Source organism: Panthera pardus, unplaced genomic scaffold, assembly GCF_024362965.1.
Source record: "Panthera pardus isolate Hobbes unplaced genomic scaffold, ASM2436296v1 HiC_scaffold_8, whole genome shotgun sequence".
Taxonomy (NCBI): Eukaryota; Metazoa; Chordata; class Mammalia; order Carnivora; family Felidae; genus Panthera; species Panthera pardus.
The window spans coordinates 120206392-120227298 of NW_026527013.1; the positions used below are offsets into that span (position 1 = coordinate 120206392).

The following is a 20907-nucleotide window of genomic DNA, read 5'->3' on the forward strand; positions in this document are numbered from 1 at the left end:
TCTGTTTATTAAAACCATACATAGAAAATAATCAGCTAACCATAATTGAAGGGGGGAAATATACCAAGTGTAAAAAAAGATGATACCTTATGAAGGACATCAGACAAAAGAAAAGTCGTCCATGATCCTTATTTAAAAAAAAAATATTGCATAAAAGTCTGTGGTATTGAAAAGTCTGTGATATTCATCATACTAAAAGAAGAAGGAGTAAGTGCTATTTTAAAAAATGACAAAAATCATAAAAAAACTTAGAGTTTGAGATCAATAATTTTGTGCATCATCAATTTTTGCTAATTTGTTGAATACATTACTTTGTAAGGGAAAAAGAAATGTAATTACAAATTCTGTTTCTCTCTTGCCTACCATATGTTTTCCTCTTGGTAGACTCTAGATCCAAAACCACAGGGTTAGCAAATTCTATTGAAATTAGCTTTGTATTTTATTTATGAAATAGTTAATAAATAAGGCAATTTTAAAAACAAGATACATTGTCATATACACTAGACAAAGACTGTACAAATCCAAATCCCCACTTTGGCTCCCTTGGTTATATTTGATTAATTCTTCACAAAAGACATCAACTTTGGCCTGCTTTTATGAAAGAAAACTACTTGAATACTTTAAGAAATATTCCAGAGAGCTTGAAGTGAGGGCCATACTAAGCGCACAAACCTTCTTAAGTTAAAAGTAAGACAAAGCAAATATTTTCATAAAGGCTTTGGCAGTTTTGATTATCCAAGCTGCCTTAAGTACAGAACAAATAATGTGGACACTTTCAAGAAATTCACTATAGTCTTGGCGTTCTGGAACCTAATCCCCAGAACTGCAATCTTGGCCTATCCTTGACAAAAGAACTTTTGTATCACAAGTTCTACTGGGGGGAAACTGTGTTAATCAGAGATTGTTCTGCGTTATCTGGAATATCATACATTCTTGATGGTCAGATTATAACATATACAACATCAGTGGGGAAAAAATCCTACAGATTAGTAGACCAAATAATGCACTACAGTTAGGACATATTTATCTAGTATAAAGTCAGCTATAGTATTTTTCTCTCTCTCTCTCTCTCTTTTTTTAATATATGAAATTTATTGTCAGATTGGTTTCCATACAACACCCAGTGCTCATCCCAAAAGATGCCCTCTTCAACACCCATCACCTACCCCCCTCCCACCCCCCATCCCAGCTATAGTATTTCTCAAGTTGAAGGACGTTTGGTGTTACCAAAAGGTTTAAGCAAACACTAGTATAGTTTGTAAACTGTTGCACTCATTACCTTGCATTGTAACAGGTTATAGTAACTAGGACATCCTGTGACATTCTGGAAGTAAGAAGGATTGTTTGTTAAGTCACCATCTAGTAGTTTATCCAGTACCTAGGTCGGGAGAGAGGGAAGAAAGAAACAAGGAAAACATCAGGGTAGGTAAAAACGTACAGACATTTGTCATTGCGTTGACACTCCTCCATTGTTTTGTTCAACAACCTTTTATCGCACATCTTCTCTGTGCTAGACACTGTCTCAGGCATTGGGGACATGGCCCTGTGAAGATGACAGAGCAAAAGTCCTCCCTAATGTAGCTTATATTCTAGAGGAGGACAATAAGCAAGCACTCATAGGCAAAACATGCAGTAAGGTAAGCGTGAGAGTCCTAAGGAGAAAAGTAAAGAGAAGAGTAGGGAATGTCATGGGGGTGTGTGGGCCTATGTGTGTGTGTGTGTGTGTGTGTGTGTGTGTGTGAGCACGGATGCCGCAGGGAGGAGGAAACAGAGGTCTCACTGAGAAAGTGGCATTTGAGTAAACACCTGTTGGAAGGAAGGAAGTAGACCATGGAGACATCTAGGGAAATAACATTCCAGGCAGGGGAAACAGTGAGCCCAAAGCCCCGACTGTGGGAGTGAGCTTGTCGGGAAGGACAGCCGTAACACGGATGGCTGACCACTCACCCACAGTTTGAGGAGAGAGGGCAGAGGGTATGGACAAATGCGCAGGTGTTTGGAGTTGGCGGAAGTTCCCTTTGGACTCCTGACCTTAAAAGGTGGTCATCAGCGGAGGTGAGAGCGATGGTTGCGTGCTCTTCTCCAGTCACGTGCAGCTGCACAGAGGCAGGTGTGGGGTGCTAGAGTGGCACTTGTAGCCAGGATGGCGGTCCAGCCAAAGGAGGTGGACTGACCTTGAATTTCAGTCGGGTAATTAGAGAAGCTAAGATTTAGAGGAGTTAAGGATCCTGAAACTGTAGTAGGATCAATGGACCGGAAGACAGTGGGGTTGCAGGACGGTTATTTGAGTTTGTATATTCAGAAAAGTGAGCTGGCACAATGGGAATCTGAGATCGTGGAGTGATTTTCAGATTTGTTTTTGGGAGGGGGACTGAACAGCTAAGGTAAAGAGGAGAACAAGATCACTAAAAGAGAGGAAGCTAAAGAACTAAGGGGCCAGGTATTAAAAGGGTCATTCATGCAGATAGTGTGATCACTAGAAACAATGGCAAGCATGATACCCTTGAGAGAGAAGGACAGTGAGGCAGGAGCTATAATACTCAGAGGATGAGAAGGAGAAAGCCAGAGGGTTGTAGGTAACTACAAGAAGTGGTGGGTGGTGGGGCGCCTGGGTGGCTCACTCAGTTGAGTGTCCGACTTCAGCTCAGGTCATGATCTCATGGTCCGTGAGTCTGAGCCCCGTGTCGGACTCTGTGCTGACAGCTCAGAGCCTGGAGCCTGCTGTGGATTCTGTGTCTCCCCCACTCTCTCTCTGCTCCTCCCCTTGCCTCTCAAAAATAAACATTAAAAAAAAAAGTGGTGGGTGGTATCATGTGAGGATATGAGAGTCAACACTCAGAGCTTCCAGAAGGATATGATCTGGAAGTAGCACTGAGGAGCAAGGACACCCCCTCTAACCTCCTAACCAAGTGCCTTACAGAGTAGGTAAGAAAGAACCCAGCCCCTGCGTGGGGGCGGGGGGGTAGGGGGAGAGTGGCAGCAGCAGGGCTGAAGCAGGCTGTGGGGTAGGGCCAGAAGATGAAAGGGATTGTCATAAAAGAGATTGAGAACACTGGGACGTTTTGGGATGAGGAAATTGAGTCTGTAAGGAGCTCTTGTAAAAGGATGAATTCGGCACATTTTCAAAATCGACGATCAGGTGCGATTTTAGGTTTTCTTACAAGGTAAGAATATAGGTTACCAGTATCCTAGTTCTACAGGGGAGGAAACAGGCACACAGACGTTAAGCCACTTGCCAAGGACGCCTTACTAATAACGTCAGACTTGAGATTCAAGCCCAGGCCACGCCTCTTCAGCCCATGTGTTCTACCACACACACCCTAGCTCCCCAAGGGTCACACTGAGGTCTCTCCTAGTCTTCAATTCTTTCTGGCCATGCTCTTGGGTTTAATACAAAATTTTATTATTGCATTAGATTCGTTTTCTTTATCAAAGTTAATTAATCCAAGTTACTAGGGCCACAGGCCTAGGGACCATGTATGAAAAGGATCATCGCTGTAGAAAGGAGAGGAGGCAGTAAGTATGCTCCAGCAATGCCACGGTCGCTCAGGACCACTGGCTCTGGCTGTGCAGATTGTGCACGTCATGGGGATGCCTGGTGGAGGGGTGAGAAGGGCCGGAGAACCAGCCAAAGTTCTGCTTGCCAAGCTGGATAACTAGGTTTGGGCTGCATTTGGAGAAACAGCCATTGTGTGAGCCATCTCATGGCTCATGTATGAGATAGCTCATACAATGGTGATGTCCACTTGCCAAGCCCTGAATCCATAGGACTATGTCAGCCCAGAGGAAGACGCCCTTTTCTAAATTGTCCATGCAGAGGGAACACTGTAGGCCAGCGGTAGTCCTGAATGGATGCAGCATTTGGGGTATTTATCTTTAGAAATTATCAACACCAACGGAAGATGAATTCAATCCTTAAGCATGGATCTGATTTCAGAGTAAAAAATCATTTATCATCAAACAAATAAAGAAGGTGGGTGGTCCAGACCTGTGAAATCCAGTTTCTGGTTGAAACTTGCTTCACAAAAAGAACTCTGTGATCCAGAACATTGTCATGATAAGGGAGACAATACAGGACCAGAGACGGGCCACTGTGCACCTTGCAGAATGTCTAAATGTCCCAGGATTTTTATTTTTATCTTTTTATTTAAAAAATTTTTTTTAATGTTTACTCATCGTTGAGAGAGAAAGAGCATGAGCAGGGGAGGGGCAGTGAGAGAGGGAGACACACAGAATCTGAAGAAGGCTCTAGGCTCCACACTGTCAGCACAGAGCCCGGCATGGGGCTCAAACTCACAGACCACGAGATCATGAGACCTGAGCCGAAGTCAGTGCTTAACCGATTGAGCCACCCAGGTGCCCCTGTCCCAGGATTTTTATAGACTGCCTGAAACCACAGGAGAAATACTGGGGTGGGAATGGTGTTGGGGTGGGGGTGGATTCTAGCTCTAGGCCTTCCAGAATCTATTAAGTGGCTTCTGGCAATTGAAGGCAGGCCCTCTGGGCCTTAGCCTCCTCCCCAAGGAAGTGTGTGTGTGTGTGTGTGTGTGTGTGTGTGTGTGTGTGTAAGGGCAGAGGATGATCTATAAATTTCCCTCCAGCTCTGAGTTACCGCTCTTTGATTAACTAAATCATTTTAAGGGACCAGAGCATCAAACAGGCTCTATTATTTAGGCCTGTGATTTTGACATTTGTATTCGCTCGGGTCTCAGGATTTCTTGGGAGACTTCTATCGCATATACTGAAACACATTTGACGAGTACTTGCTTACTTTCCCAAGTGCCATTTTATCTATTTCCCTTGAAAAAACAAAGGTTTTTATGTTAATTCATCACTCCAAATATTGGACCGATGGTCACAGAGACATTGCATACCTTCAAAGATTTTAGGTTTTGTTGTTGTTTTTGTTTTCGTTTTGTTTTGTACTGTACTTTGGTGTCTTTCTGCATTTTTTTTCCTGATGAATCTAGTTTGGCAGAAACTCTAACCTTATAGGGCGTCTCCTCATTACCTCCGAATGCAAAGAATAACCTGAACTTGTCAACTGTTTCACTAAACCTGTGGGTGCTCAGGCTACCGCATCATGCATCATGGACATCTTTTCTGCTTTCCTTATCCCTCAGGGCCAGTCAGATGTTTTTCCTCTTAACATCAATAATTCTTGGATGCTTCCTCACAAACACATCAAATATCTCACTTGCTTATTGGTCTCACATGATGTAAAATTTGATATTAATTTTAAATTCTAACGGTTCAATCCTTTCACCCTTTCCGCTTACTACAACAGAGCGCCTAACACTAGACTGAAAATAGTCATCCCAAGTTGAAAGGCAGCCCTCCCTGTCCCCATAAGATCCCTCTTCCTTGGCATTGACAATTGCACAGGATTCTGAATCCACACTCTGTAGCCACACCAGGCGCCCTTACTTATAAAATGGAGCATTTTATATTTCTTACCCCCTTCTAAGTTTGTATGTCTCTCGTTTTGATCTGAACCAGCTGACTTTCAGTGCCTAGAAGACTGCTAATACCAGGCCTCAGCATTAATGATACAGGATGTGCTCCCAATAACAAAAAGACCGAAGTCCTCAAAATGCAATCCTTGCCTCGTTTACTTGTGTAGAAAACATGATGGCTCTATGGCAAAAGCAGCAAAACAAAACAAAACAAAACAAAACAAAAACCCTTCAGGAAGACTGTGGATACACGGTCTTTGTGTGCACTGGCAAAACCAAATCAAACCCAAACAAAACCCCGAATGTCTTACTATCTAGTATACAGTCTCAGATTTGAAATAACTCTCCCCCCAACAAAAAGGGTGAGGAATATACCCATATTATTTGATCCTCAAATTCAGCTTTGGGGAAGTAATGTGACAATATTTACAAACACCAGAGGCCCTCTGTAAAAGGTGCTGGTTTCTATACTTCATAACCTTTGTTCCTGACGCACAGGAATGTGTGACATTTGTTACACACTGGGGCCACTTCTCCAGCTGAAACACTGTGTGTGGATAGAGCATAGGTTGAAGCACATGCACCCACTTTCTGGGTAGCCTTTCTTCTGATTTCCTTGTGATAGGGTACGCCTTTAGGGCTACACAGCATTTAAAGAAATCAAAACAGTTAATGAAAGACACAGTTAGATAAACACTCCAAGGTGATCGAAGGTTTAAAATACAGCCCAAGTAAATTCAAAGAGGCCGGGACAGTTCTTTTCTCCATTTCCAGCCCACACATCTGCCTCCTGAGCTCAGACAGCATCCCAGATAGACCTTCCCTAACAACAACAAAATGCCTGAGTGCCACGGGGATTCTAGGACCCTCCTCAGATGGTTCTCATTGCTCCAGGGCAACGCAGGCCCCAGAACTCACTTCAAAGGCTTGAAACCACCTCTCCTCCCTGATGTATTTCACGCAGTCATCACACTGCTTCTGGAAGTACTTTCTCTGCTTCTCATCCAATAAGCCAATTTGGTACAGGAATGTTGCATAGCCCCCTATGATCTGAGGAGAGAAGAGAAACACAAATGCCACACGGAGAGAAAGAGAGAAGTTAGGGACCCACTTGCTTGATGAAATAACCCTTTGTAATTCATCGAGTGGGTGCTGAAATTAGCCAAGCAAGACAATTACACACACACACACACACACACACACACACACTCACACACACAGATCTCACAGAACACACAAACACGTACACAACACGTACAAACATACACAATACACATACCACACACAATGCCCACACATACCACGAGCATACACACACAACCCACATGTGCACAAAATTCACACAAACGTATCACCCACACGTGCGTGCCCCACATTCGCACTCACACCCAATCTAGGCTGACATAGGGAGTTGACAGCTTAAAACATTTTGTAAAAATTGGAAGATTTCAATCATTAGAAAATCAACTGGGCAACACTATTTCCTTCTACCAAGTTAGGTCTCTAAGGTAAGAGGAGCCTCCATTTGACTAAAGGGGATTTAATCTTTTCAGGGACAGAACAGAAAAGAAAAAGGAGACACCTACTGATTCGGGATCAGAATACGCATCCCCAATAGCAACTCCTTTCAGATTGATTTTCGTTGTCATCACGGGGTTCAATGTATGGATATAGTGTGCAAGGGCTGGCACGTACTTCCCTGCGTAAGACTGAGAAGGGCGGGTGTTAAAATGAACCATCACAAATTGGTGCTATAAAAATTATGTGTTTATGGGGTGCCTGGGTGGTTCAGTCCGTTAAGCGTCCGACTTCAGCTCGGGTCACGATCTCGCGGTCCGTGAGTTCCAGCCCCGCGTCGGGCTCTGGGCTGATGGCTCAGAGCCTGGAGCCTGCTTCCGATTCTGTGTCTCCCTCTCTCTCTGCCCCTCCCCAGCTCACACCCTGTCTGTCTGTCTCTCAAAAATAAACAAACATTAAAAAAAGGTATAAAATTATGTGTTTAAGCTAATTAAAGTAAGACAGCAGTATTTCCACATGAGACATACCATATATTTTCTTTACCTTACGCTGTAAATTCCACAATAGCACAGAGCTCTGTCACTTCTTTTGGCATCCCAAATGGCACCCGTGACATGCAAGTCATGGGTGAGGTGCACAAAAAATGACAAGTGGATGTGTAATGGGCGAACAGTCTAATTTCCTTCCAAAATAACATGGGCCAGTGAAGACAATTCCGCCACCCACAGAACCTTTCTTACCAGAAAGCTCCATTGAAAACTTCATTTACAAAGACAAAGAAACCCCCAAGGCCAAAATTAAGATTTCAAAATACTTACGATGATGCAGCTTGAAAGCAACATGTATTAAAGCAAGAGGAAAAGGAAAGTAGTATTTATTGGCTACTGAAATTGTCACTTGACAACTATCTCTGTTTCCAACCTTTCCAAGTACAAAGTTCTTTTCCAATTTTAAAATATTTTGTGGATGCAAACATTATAATTCTGCTTTTAGATTATGCTGACAAAAGCTACTATTCAGGGAGATTTAAAAAAATTGTTTTGTATTTTTTACATTAAAAAGCTTCCTTTTGGACCATCTCCACCTTCATGTCTAATATCAAACTTCATATGTTCAAAATGAAGCTCTAATCCCCAAGCCTTCCAACAGCCTCTCTATTATTAACTCTGTTCTGACTGCTTAGACCAAAAATCTTGGTGCCATTCTTCCCCCCCCCCCCCTCCCCGCCACACACACACTCTCTCCCCACAAAAGTTCATCAGCGAGCCTTGTCAATTGCACCTATTCTGTCAAAATAGGTCCAGGATCCGGTGTTTTCACATACCCATATTTCATCACCTTGCTCCAGGTTTGCTCATCTTTTGCCTGGATTATTGCAGTGGCCTAGCCACCACCCCCTGCCCCCGCTGTTGTCCTTCCCCTCATCCAGTCTATTTTCAAGATGGTGGTCTACTAAAACATAAATCTGAACCCTCTGATGACTTCTCATCTCCTTCAGAGTAAAAGCAAAAGTGCTTTTTTGGAGGCATAAGGATTGGCATGATCTAGTCACTTCATTAACACTATCCCCTGCTACCTTTTTGCTCATTCCTCTCCAGCCCGTCTTGGACCATAATCATGACTGTGATCCATACTGGCCCCTTCCACCAGGGCCTTTGCATTAGTTGTTCCCGCCACCTGGAATACTCTTCCCTCAGTGTCCTTATGGTTAACTCCCCTACTTCCTTCAGTGAAGCCTTCTAGGGATGCTTTTCCTCTAAAATTTGGACACCCCCTTTTTTTGACATTTTATATTTCTTTTCTCTATGTTTTCATTGAACCCTATTCACTTTCCTATACACTTCAACTAATTCATCTTGTGCATCGTTATTCTCCCACCCACACTAGAACCAAAGATCCACGAACACAGGGCTCCACGTCTGTTTTGTGGGTTAGTATGTCCCCTGTGCCTGATGCTGTTTATCTGTTAGTGCTCAGTAAACAGTTATCGAATGAATGGTCTTGAATTAACTTACTTGCATTTGAAAAATGCGAATGCATATGTGTTCAAAATAGACTAAAGGCATCATGTGGGTACTTATGAGTCTGCAGACCCTTTGTAATATTTCCAAGGCTCTGCAGGGGTCTGCAGTTCAAAGGCTGGGAGCCCCCGAGAGCTCTACTAATTCTACACCGTAATCGCATGCTGGAGATGCCATTACTCCCATTTCAATACGAGGGCATTGAGGCTCAGAGATGTTAAGTGGCAGAATCAGAATCAAACCTGCCCTGACCTACTCCCAAACTGACACACCTTCCAAGGTATGATACAATTACGTAATCTGCGCAATTTATACAGGATCTCCTCACTGATGCAGACCTCTGTGTAGTAATTATTTAGGCAAAGTATTGACTCAAAACAACGTATCCATTCATAACCATGAGCACATTTTAGAGTCCTTGTGGTAATAAGAAGATGTGTTTACATGCCTGAAATGCGGTTTGCTGCCCAAAAGTGCTATATTCTCTTGCGAGGAACAATAAGTGAACATTTATCGAATATAATTTCTGTAAGGTGAACAAAAGAGGCCAAATTTCCTTGAGTAATCGTTTCAGTGGTAAACCTGTATTGTACAATCTTCATTCAGTAATGGTTTATTAGGCAACTCTTCTGTCAAAGCATCACAGTAGATATTTGAGAAGGCACGAAAATGAATACAACACAAAACTCGTAAAGCTAATGCTTTCGTTTTGAAAAAATATTACAGAAAACTTGACTCAAATGTGATAGGGCAAGGGCGCCTGGGTGGCTCAGTTGGTTAAGCGTCCGACTTCGACTCGGGTCGTGCCCTCCCAGTTTGTGAGTTCGAGCCCTGCGTTGGGCTCTGTGCTGACAGCTCAGAGCCTGGAGCCTGCTTCGGATTCTGTGTCTCCTCCTCTCTGCCCCTCCCATGCTCATGCTCTGTCTCTCTCTGTCTCTGTCTGTCTCTCAATAATAAATAAATGTTAAAAAAAACTTTTTTTAATGTGATAGGGCAAAGTCTACCATTTCATGGATTATTATTCTCACAAGGTGTACCTTGCCCAGCACATAGTAGGACCATGAAGACACATTTGAGAAATGAATGACTAACCTGTCATTACTGCTAAACATTTTTTTCTCTATTGGAGGTCATCCCTTAAGTTGTCTTGTTATAAGACCTAGCGATAGAACATCTCTTTCGCTCTTTCTGAGATGGAAGGGCGTGTACTTTAAATTGCTCTATTGAAGGTGATGACAAATTTAGGCGAAAACAGCCACATTTTTATGGCACCTTTCCTCCCCCTCCCCCCCCTCCCCCCCCCCCCCCCCCCCGTGACCATCATGTGTATCTGGGATATATCCAGGCAGGAAATTAAGAAGGAACATCCACTCAATTTCTGAGCATCTACTATGATCTACTATGAATAGGCTACCTCCCCCACTTTAATTTGAGCCACCTGACAGTTAACATTATCTTCCTATGTTTTAAAACGATGAAAGCAAGGGTCTATGCATTTCAATCATGTGCCTGGCTGGGATTTCATCTAGGCTTGGCTGCCTCCACATCTCCCATCTCTCATATCAAATCACATTTCAGTCAAGGGTCCTGGAATAGACTATGAGTCTATGGTCTCCCAAGCTGGGGCTCAGCCCTGGGTTCATCCCCTACAAGCTTGCTAAGTTGGCCATTCAAAGAAAACATGGGGAGTTCTACAACCATGTCCAAAACAGATTCCTCACTGTTCAGTCCACATCTGCTCTCCTAACGATGATGTTTATCTCATTTTTGCTTTCTAATGACTATCACACACTTCCGTGCCCTGTGTCAGTGTGACAAATCCTTCACTGCTGTTTTCATTAATCATTCCATTGGTTGAGTGGCTCAGGCTGTCACACAGTAGACAATTATGGGATTATTTTATGGAAAACAGACACTGAAACATTATAATGAAATTTCAATTATTTTCACTCTCCTTGTGGAGACATTTATTTATTTATTTTTTTTTTTGCAAGATCGGGTTAGTTTATTCTTCCCAAATCATTTATTTCTCAATTTAACGATCTCTGACCACCACAGCACTTTCAAAGACAACCAGACAATAAATCAAATGTTTTATTTACCCAGCTTTCTCTTTTCTGGATGTATTTTAAATAGAATAGAGACGTATATTTTGGGGAGAGACTTTAGGTTTGTTCACCTATTAGAAATGAACTCTATGGCCCTTAGGACTTCCAGTCGCAATCCTGTAATTTTATGAACTCTTGTTTCTTTTGTTCTGAGTCCTGCCTATAACAACGATGGGAACAACAACCAGCACAACTATCAGCCCTGTGGTTTCTCCGATCTCTTGCTGGTGTTCATCAATGTGGGCAGCAGCTGGCCGGTGAAGCTCCTAAAGCCTGTGAATTAGCACTAACCTTCTACCAGAAGATCAGACCCTGGCCTCATAAAAGCTCGAAACAGCATCAAAGCGATTATAAAAGAAGAAAAGAGGAAAAGCGTGGCCACTAACTATCTGAACATATATTGTTTCAGAATTCAGCAGTGACCCTCGAATGAGGACCTCAGCCAGACAAAGGTATTCTTCTAACACAATCACTCAAATTAGGTTAGCCATCGACACGTCAGGATTTTAGTCCGCCCTTATTATTCCTTCCTAATATTTAAAAAAGCTTCAAGCTGCAGTTTCCAGCACCGTTGTTGTGTGGCTCACGTTTTCCCATGGTGACCATATTTTGAGCTCGGCTCTGACAAGGAGGACTAGAGATATTAAGGTGTGTTTGTATATGCTTGTATTCCTGGGGCTTAAAAAAGCAATAAGCCTCCAGTTTTCCTCTTACATCGGAAGGATCTCGGAATTCAGCTCTCAGTCTTGTATTTCCCCCCACGAGAGGAAAAGGTCTCAACATCACAGCTGAACAGTGGTTTTCAATCTCAGTCTGCAATCTTTCTGAGTTCTTAAAGGATGTTTGGAACAGCCTAATGGAAATCACGTTGGGAGCATATTGTACTTGTAAAAATAGTCTAGAGAAAATGTAATGCTTGGTTAATTATCCAGATGTGTAAAAGCACAATGAACTAGGGACTTAAAGAAACTTGTAATTGCGTATTCCGTCACAGCCCTCCCTTCTTACATGTTCCCGCAACATTCACAGCGGGCTTCCTGTACCCCTGCCACCCAGTTACTTTTAAAGGAGGAAAAAAGATTTCATATCTAAAATCAGCTCCCCTAGAAGAAAAAAAATCGTGTCAGAGAATAATACTATAATGGAAACAACGTCCTCTTGCAGAAATTTCACATATGTTAGCAGTTACTATTGTTTGAGCTGCTCTGCGTTTCTCGTCTGCATTTCTTACTAAAGTTTAGGTAAAAAAAAAAAAATAGGTGCAGCTATAGTCATTCTCTGCCTTGCTTCTAGGTATACGTTTTATGGTAAAACATGTGGAACCTTCACCCAGGATAATGAGCAATGGCCTTGGAAATGAGACACACCGAAGCCTGGACACAAAGCGTCACTGTCCACGGGTCCTAGTTCCTAAGCCCTGCCTGGAAATGGAAAAGGCGGAGTTGTCAGCCTCAGGACTGGTATGTTGAGCACCCCCTGCTCTGCTCTGTCCCTGCTCCCCCAGCCACTCCACCTGGAATGAACATCTCTTTGAAGAACTCAGCTATGGGCTGGTCATAACTCCTTCGTGTCCCCAGAAGGACACAGGGCGGGCTACCCTTCTGGAAGGAGTCATAGCAGTGCTGTATCCTCTAGCATATCACCAACCACAGACTGTTGGTGGAACCACCCCCACTTATGGAGGAGATCAAAGAAAATAAGGGGATATGCCTTAAAGAGAGCTTTATACACACATTGAAAAACCTCAAAAACGGGGGAAGAGCCCAAGTGTAATGGAGTAACAAATGATACAGCAGCCCAGAAGACAGGACTGAGTGAGAGGGACCTTGACTTCATCTGGCCTCGGGGTAGACTCTTATTTCACTGGGGACCATTATTTTCTCTGAGAGAAGACGTGTGTCCTTAAAATGGCCAGTTGAGAAAATTAATGAATGGGGAAAGCTGGAACTTCGGTATTGTGGTAATCTGTACAACTTCTTAGACATTTCTAGACCATGTGTCATCTAATTTCCAGACCACACTGCTGCAATTAAAAAAAAAAAAAAAGAGGGGCGCCTGGGTGGCTCGGTCGGTTAAGCGTCTGACTTCGGCTCAGGTCATGATCTCACAGTCCGTGAGTTCAAGCCCCGCGTCGGGCTCTGTGCTGACCGCTCAGAGCCTGGAGCCTGTTTCAGATTCTGTGTCTCCCTCTCTCTCTGCCCCTCCCCTGTTCATGCTCTGTCTCTCTCTGTCTCAAAAATAAATAAACGTTAAAAAAAAATTTAAAAAAGAAAAGGGCAAAAAGAATAAAAGAAGGCTCCCAACAAGACTACGACTTTATCTAAACATCTATTGTTCTGCAAAATGAGCTTAAAAGAAATGTAGAATCTCTAGGAATAGACACATAAGAAAAACATCTTGATCTGTATCTCTTGGTCACATACTTATGCAAAGGTACACACTATGCTGCCTTCCAAATGATATATTCTTATTTTGTATTCAAAGGATGCTTCTCTAAAAAAAAAAAAAAAAAAAAAAAAAAAAAAAAAAAAAAGAATCCAGCACAGCCAGTATGGAAAACAGTATGGAGGTGCCTCAAAGAATAAAAAACAGAACTACCATATGATTCAGCAATTCTAGTTCTGGAAAATATATCCAAAGAAAACCAAAACACTAATTTGAAAAGATAGCTGTGCCCTCCCATGTTCACTGCAGCATTATCTACAACAGCCAAGACATGGAAACAACCGAAGTGTCCATCGATGGGTGAATGGAGAAAGCTGTTGTGTTACATACATACAATGGAATATTATCCAGCCATGAAAACTGAGGAAGCCAACCATTTATGACAACATGGATGGAACTTGAAAGCATTATGCTAAGTGAAATAAGTCAGACAAGGAAGACATTGTATGATCTCACTTACATGTAGAATCTAAAACACACACACACACACACACACACACACACACACACAGAAAACAAAGAAAAAGAGATTAGACTTGTGGTCACCAGAAGCAGAGGATTTGGGGGAGGGGGAGTTGGGGGAAGGAGGCCAAAAGGTACAAACTTCCAGTTCTAAGTCACAAATTCATTTTCAATTCTAAAAGAAATATTGGCAGGTCACATGACCATAACTGAAAATAGACATTTGTCATGAGCTCAAGAGTTAAAGCGGCTTGGATGTCATCTAATAAAATTCAGCAAGTTCCAAGCTTTAATAAATAATTGCATTCCACGGACTTCAAGCCTTTATATCACTTGAAACTTTCATTTACTCCATAAAACTTTATGATCAAAGCTAAGTCTTTACGATTAAAACTCAGCCTTCGCCAGAAAGACAGAAACGTGCAAAAGGACAGGGAACTTCTTTTATGTTTGTATAAGGTTGATAACCCTTAGACATTCTGCACGAAATAGGGAAGGGATGTTGACTCCCCTCTACGCACAGTGCACCTGCTTTCTGGAAGAGGCAGGTCTTAGCGATGGAGGTTTTGAGGCTCCAGACAGCATCTACACAAGCAGGGTTCCAATCTTTAGCCAGTTTCTTGTCTACAGTCTTTGGGCTCTGGAATCCAGCTGCTTAGTCCCAATCCTCGCTGAGTGACCTTGGTAAGACCTACCTCGCCTCTCCAAGCCTCAGTCATCTCAACTGTATGATGGGGATGATAAGAATAGTGCCAGCTTCAGAGGGTTGCTATGACATACATAAAACAGTGCTTAGCCCCATGCCTGCCCTACAATCCATTCTCAGTCTTCTCAAATAAGAGCTACAAATAAAACTAGTGAACTATAGACTCTTGAAGGCCTCTTTCTGGCGGCCAGATTCAAGCCTGGGCTAAAAGGATACTGGTGTGGGCCTGCAGAATAGTTCTCTCCCGCTCCTTGCTTGTATATCAGTGCTGGAAAATCCCCGATTACAACTATGCCTTCTATTCAGATACAAGCATGTTGAGAGTAAGTTTAATTTATCAGATCCTTTCTAATGGACAGTGCGCTGATGGCAAGTCAGAAAGGGGGAGAGGAACAAAATAGTCATGATGGAGAAACAGGACCTGAGCACAATATAGCCAAGGAAAGAAAGGGAGGCTGGGGGTGGGAGGTAGGGTACCGGATGGACCTGGAAAATAAAGGAGTAGAAAGGAGGGTTCTCAGGGCCTGGGACACAGAGCAGGGAGACAGGGGCGATGGAAGGGAGATGAAAAGAAACTGGTGAGAAATATCATCAATATTTTTATTTTGTCCAGCAACAACCTTGCACAAGGCTGCTCTGTAACATTCAACAAACACTTTGCTTAGTAGTGTAGGAAACACATTACACAAACATGGCTCCCACCTACTGGGAGCCTGCAACCCGAACCCGGTGGACCATGATGATTCCAGTAAATGTTGTCAGACTCCATGATCCCAGCAGGACTTCACTCATGCAGATGAAGATAAAGTATCCTATTAAGCTCACTAATTTTTAAATAGCTTCAAAGCTTTGCCTTTATTTGGCCCTCACATTAACTATGGTTGCAAAATTGCCTCTGAGGCAACTTGGGCCCTTCCTCCCGATCAGGGAGAGATGCTCAGTTGTAACCACATATTCTGCCATTTTGGACACGCTCCCCATTCGTTGCCACAACCACCCATAGGCACGGAATCTTTCCGGGGAGAGGACGCAAAGCCACACGCTCAGAGAACAATGGGCAGTCCCCCTTCCTCCCGCCGCCACCTTCCTGCCTTCCAGTGAGGGCTGTTTTGCTTTAACTTCTAGCTGGGCCCACGTACACTTGAGAGGATTCTCAAGTGAGTCTGTACCTCAAGAACAAGAGCAATCTCACTAATAGTTACTGGCTCAGAAAGGATAACCCTTATAAAGAAAGTTAATTATGTGAATTAAATGCAGCTTGTTTCTCTTTTTGAAGTACATTTTTTTCATGCCTTGAGGAGGGTGATTTACAGACACATTTGTCTCTCTTTAGAGAAAATTAATTCCAGTTGGTGTTCTGTGCCGAAATGGAGAGAAGGAGGGAAGGAGACAAGGCGGTTCTTCCTTCTGGATCGTACCGCCTGCAGATCCCACAGTATGCCTGGTTGTGGGCTCGCCATGGTCCACACGGCAGTGGCAGGGGGCCTGGGTCGGTCCCGGCACGTTTCGCTACTATCCCAAACTTTCAAATATCATCTTCTAAGCCCCACCATCGTTGTTTAGACAAAACAAACTATTTCTTTTGAAGATGATTTCAAAATAACAGGAGAGACAATGCCACTTCCCAGAAAGACGTGAGCAGAACTTTTAAAATATCTCAGGCCCTGTCTATATACATTAGGTCATATGCTTTGGAGCCACAATGTATTAATCCAGCTTTTCACCATGAACGGTAATAACAGTCATTGTGTGTTCGGTACTCACCACAGCCATCACGTCATTAAATATTTGAGGAGGATTATCTAATTAGATGCTCAAAACAATCCTATTCAGTAGGTATTGTTATTACTTCCAGACTCTCTTGCACCAAATTCAGGGTGCTGAACAGCTGCCCCAGACCTTTTGAGATCAGGCTATACCCCTCACTCATAGTACGCAAATGGAAAGGATATTTAGGTCCAGTACATTTGCGCTGAAAAGGAGAAAACCTTTTCTTTTTTTTTAAGTTTATCTATTTTAAGAGAGAGAGAAAGAGAGAGTAGGGGAGGGGAAGAGAGAGAAAGGGAGAGAGAGAATCCCAAGCAGGCTCTGTGCTGTCAGGGTGGAGCCCGACACAGGGCTCGAACCCACGAGCCATAAGATCATGACCTGACTCAAAAACCAAGAGTCAGACGCTTAACCAACTGAGCCACCCAGGAGCCCCAGAGAAGCATTTCTGAGTTCACTCATTCATTTTTCAATCACGATCCTGCTACTTTAGTGGCATTGTTTGTTCAGCCTCCTGAACAGTGTGAGGAAATTAAAAGTTCTGAACAGATAGGATTTCCCTTTCTTGAAAAATCTATCGCAACGGTTTTTTTTGGGGGAGGGGTGGAGAGAAGGAGGGTGGGTATTACATTAAAATTGCAATTGTATACAGATGCTATAAGAGTACATCTAGGTAACTACGGTTGAACATCTAGTAAAGCAAAATATCCCTGAAAGTGATCTAATTGAAAAGCCAAGCCCTGCGACTGTAAGATGAAAAGCAGAGGCCAGGAGAGGTTAAAGAACTCGCTTGGAATCACCCAGAGAGGCAAAGCCAGCAATGAATCTCAGGTCCCCTGATTATTAACCCAGAACTACTTTTCCATTCTGCCTCCTAACCTTAAAACAGAAGACCAGATGGAACAAACTAGACTGGAAAAACACAGCATTCTAATAAAACAAACCACCAAGGTGTTATTATTTAGTGCTCTTCCTTCTAGAAAGAGATGTGGCCCTGGATTTAACATATCCCGTGTAGCCCCTATGAAAATGTTGCTGTCTGGTGACTGCATCTCATCCCAGCTCCTGCCTGCCCTCGTTCACATCTTCCTTCATCACTCGAAAGGCACAGGTTTCCTTAAAAGTATTCATCCTGGCAGCCAAGAGTGTAAAAAAGAAAACTGTCCTTTCCTACACACATTCAGTTACATGCATGAAACCACCGGGCAGACGTGAAATGGACAAATTTCTCATCCAGAATTGGGCAGCTTTGCTGAAAGTCCAACTTCATGGTTAATAGCATCACCACATTATTTGCAAGGCAGGAATTACACAGTAAGCAGATCGCTCTTCTGGCGGAGGTGGAGACTGGGAATTTTTCAGGGTGGCTTCCAAAATGACAGAGGCATCACTTCCTGCCCCTTTGCCCCACTTGCCTCTGAAATGGGTTAAAAGTCAAGGACCAGCAGGGAATTACTGGTAGAGATCCTAAATAATCCTGACCAGATAGCTGGCTTTAAAAAGATGTAAGTGGAGTAAGCCAAACAGTTAGAATATCCTTTCCAAATAGAGAAGAACGCAGGCAGAAGATGAGGAAGTTCCTGGTTCCATTAACTTGCCATTTCCTTGGAAAAACTGAGACTGTTTTCACCTTGTCTCCCTTACGGTGGACCTCTGTGGTTTGAGCTTATCCAGCATCCTTCCAGCCCTTCCTCTAGTATCGTCACTGGGGTCTTCCCTGGTGCACCACCCATCTCCCACTCTCAGGCCTTGTGATTCAGAGGCGGAGGGCCTCACTGTGATCCCACCCTTCCCAGGGCACTGGGTGGGCCTCAGGCACCATTATGGCCAACGTGTATGTCCATCCCCTTGACCCCAGTTAGTAGTTCTAGAACAGGCATGGGATCCAAATGGGTCACATGAGATTCAGGAATATAGTGGAATTATTGGGGAAGAAAAGTTGAGCTGATAGGTTATGCTTAGAACATGAGGATGGGGTAGAGGTTCAAGGCTACCAGTGAAAAAAACATAGCTTAGAATGAAACTAGCGCAGTACAAAGTCAAGTGAATAGATCAAGAGAGAAATTCCTGATGACAACGTTTTGAGCACCCAGACACAGCCATGATCCCGTTTTACTGAAGCCATTTTGAATAGGGTTTCTGTCACTTATAAGCAAAAGATCCTTGACTAACCCACCCCTACGCATCTTTCAAAATCCGGTTTAATTGTCACCTCTTCTGTCCGGCCTTTCCTGAGGATCCCATACTGAGAGAAGTAAGCTATTGGCACTCTCCTTGTGCTATCTGTCTTTCCAGCCACTTCTCTAATCGTCCTTTTCATTCAGTATTTTACCTATTGCCAGGCTTTCAGATTAAGGGTAGGCTCAATGTCTTATTAATGGCTGAATTTCCAATACGTGTCCAATGCCTCAGCCACCGTAGTCACTCGACATATGAGTGCTGAATTGAATCGAATTTGATTCTAACTACTCTTTCAGCGAACACTGCACCCCTCAACGATTTCCCATCACCCCTGGGATAAAGTCCAAAACCTTCCATGGGCCTACGTGATCCGTCTGCCTCTCCCATCTCAGCTCCTTCTACAGTGGCCCCGTGCTATTCCTTGAGCACACCAAGCCTGTCCCCACCTCAGAGTCTTGGCATTTGCTATCCCTCCTTCCTGGAAAGTTCTTCTCTAAGATAACCACAGCTATCACTCTACTAGTCTCATCTACTAGTCCGCATCTACTGGTCTCGGCACTCTGCCCAGTTGTGTCCTTACCGGAGAGCCTTTCTAGTATCCAGGATAGCACTTGCACCACTCTGCAACCCCCACCTGCTTCATCTTTCTTCATGACACTCATCACCGCCTGACGCATAGCGCATATGTATTTCTTCACTTATCACTGTCTTCGCCTCTACAATGTATGAAGGCAGGAAATTGTTCTGTTTTGTTCACAGTGGTGTTCTTAGCACCTTGGGATTCCTGGGCTCCCAAAGTATTGGCTGCTATACGTGTTTAAAATAACCTTAAATTTAACTGGATGGAAAAAAAAGAAGCAAACCCTAAAACTGAAGCCAACCTAGGCAAGTGAACTTAACTGTAGGTTAAATTGTAGCATATAGTGGCTCAGTCGGTTGAGCATCCAACTTCGGCTCAGGTCATGATCTCATGGTTCGTGGGTTCGAGATCTGCGTCAGGCTCAATGCTGACGGCTCAGAGCCTGGAGCCTGCTTCGGATTCTGTGTCTCCCTCTCTCTCTGCCCCTTCCCCACTTGTGCTCTGTCTCTCTCTGTCTCTCAAAAATGAATAAACGTAAAAAAAAATTTTTTTTAATTGTAACGTAGAGGGGCCTGGGTAGCTTAGTCGGTTGAGCGTCCGACTTCGGCTCAGGCTATGATATCCCTTCTAGTGAATTCGAGCCCTGCATCAGGCTCTGTGCTGACATCTCGGAGCTTGGAACCTGCTTCACATCCTGTCTCCGTCTCTCTGCCCCTCCCCTGCTTGCACTCTGTCTCTCTCAAATATAAAATAAAACATAAAAAAAATTTAAAAACTTGTAACATAATCAGCCTAGGGAAAAAATAGAGTTAAAGAAGAAAAGGGGAAGATCTTCTCTGTAGAAGACTACTAGATGACATCTATATAGGAAGATAGACGCCCCCCCCAAAAAAATCACCATTTACAACTCCCCAGTGGAATGACGGATTCAGGCAGGAATCATCAATGAATGCGAAAACTACGGGGTGACAGAGCTGGAGGGAACAGATTTCCACATGGTCTCATGCTACTTATTAATTTCAAGAGAAAAAGGTGCCTTTCCAACGGTGAGATCTGGGAGAGACCACCTGGGCCAAGTGACCAAGTGTAGCATCGCCAATAATGAGACAAACTGATATTACGAGCCTCCTGACGGGATAAGAAAGGAGGCTCACTCATCACCCGTGTCATGTTCTTGCCGAAATGTTTTCACTGAATCTACGCGTTGAGGAAAGAATCAGCCAAATTCAGAAATGGGACATGCCACAGGGCACCTGGCCTACACTCTTCAAAATCATCATCATGAGACAACCACAACAATATGTCAGGGGACTGAGACCATCGTGATATACAAAACTTTACTGAGCCCTATATTTTTTTTAAAAAAAAAAGGGTTCTAGAGAACATTTGGGGGATAATTAGAGAATTCTGAATATGCGCTGAATTAATGTTAATATATATTTGTGTACGTGTATGTACATACTGAATGCATGAGTCACCGTACTTCAGTCCCGAGGATATTGGAAGCACACAAGAACACAGGACTTCAACTTACCTCCCCCGTGGCATAAAAGTCATTGTTTTTATATTCAGGGAACAACAGGAAAAAGTGAGTTAGTGCACTGCAAAAAGAAGAACAACAACAATAAAAAAAAAATCACATGGAATCAAAAAAGCTTAATGC

General features: G+C 43.3%; 1 protein-coding gene across 2 annotated transcripts in view; it reads right to left on the reverse strand.

Annotated features, from left to right (window-relative positions):
* The window catches only part of CPVL (carboxypeptidase vitellogenic like), a 129407-nt gene that overhangs the window by 59462 nt on the left and 49038 nt on the right, over positions 1–20907 (reverse strand). Inside the window, exons 7-10 of one of the 2 annotated variants that reach the window (XM_019443691.2) lie at positions 20779–20845; positions 7043–7165; positions 6375–6506; positions 1280–1378 (exon numbers count right to left, since the gene is read on the reverse strand). In XM_019443691.2, the coding sequence (XP_019299236.2) occupies positions 1280–1378; positions 6375–6506; positions 7043–7165; positions 20779–20845 (421 nt within the window). The remainder of the gene's footprint in view (positions 1–1279; positions 1379–6374; positions 6507–7042; positions 7166–20778; positions 20846–20907) is intronic. The other variant, XM_019443692.2, reaches the window with a different exon arrangement.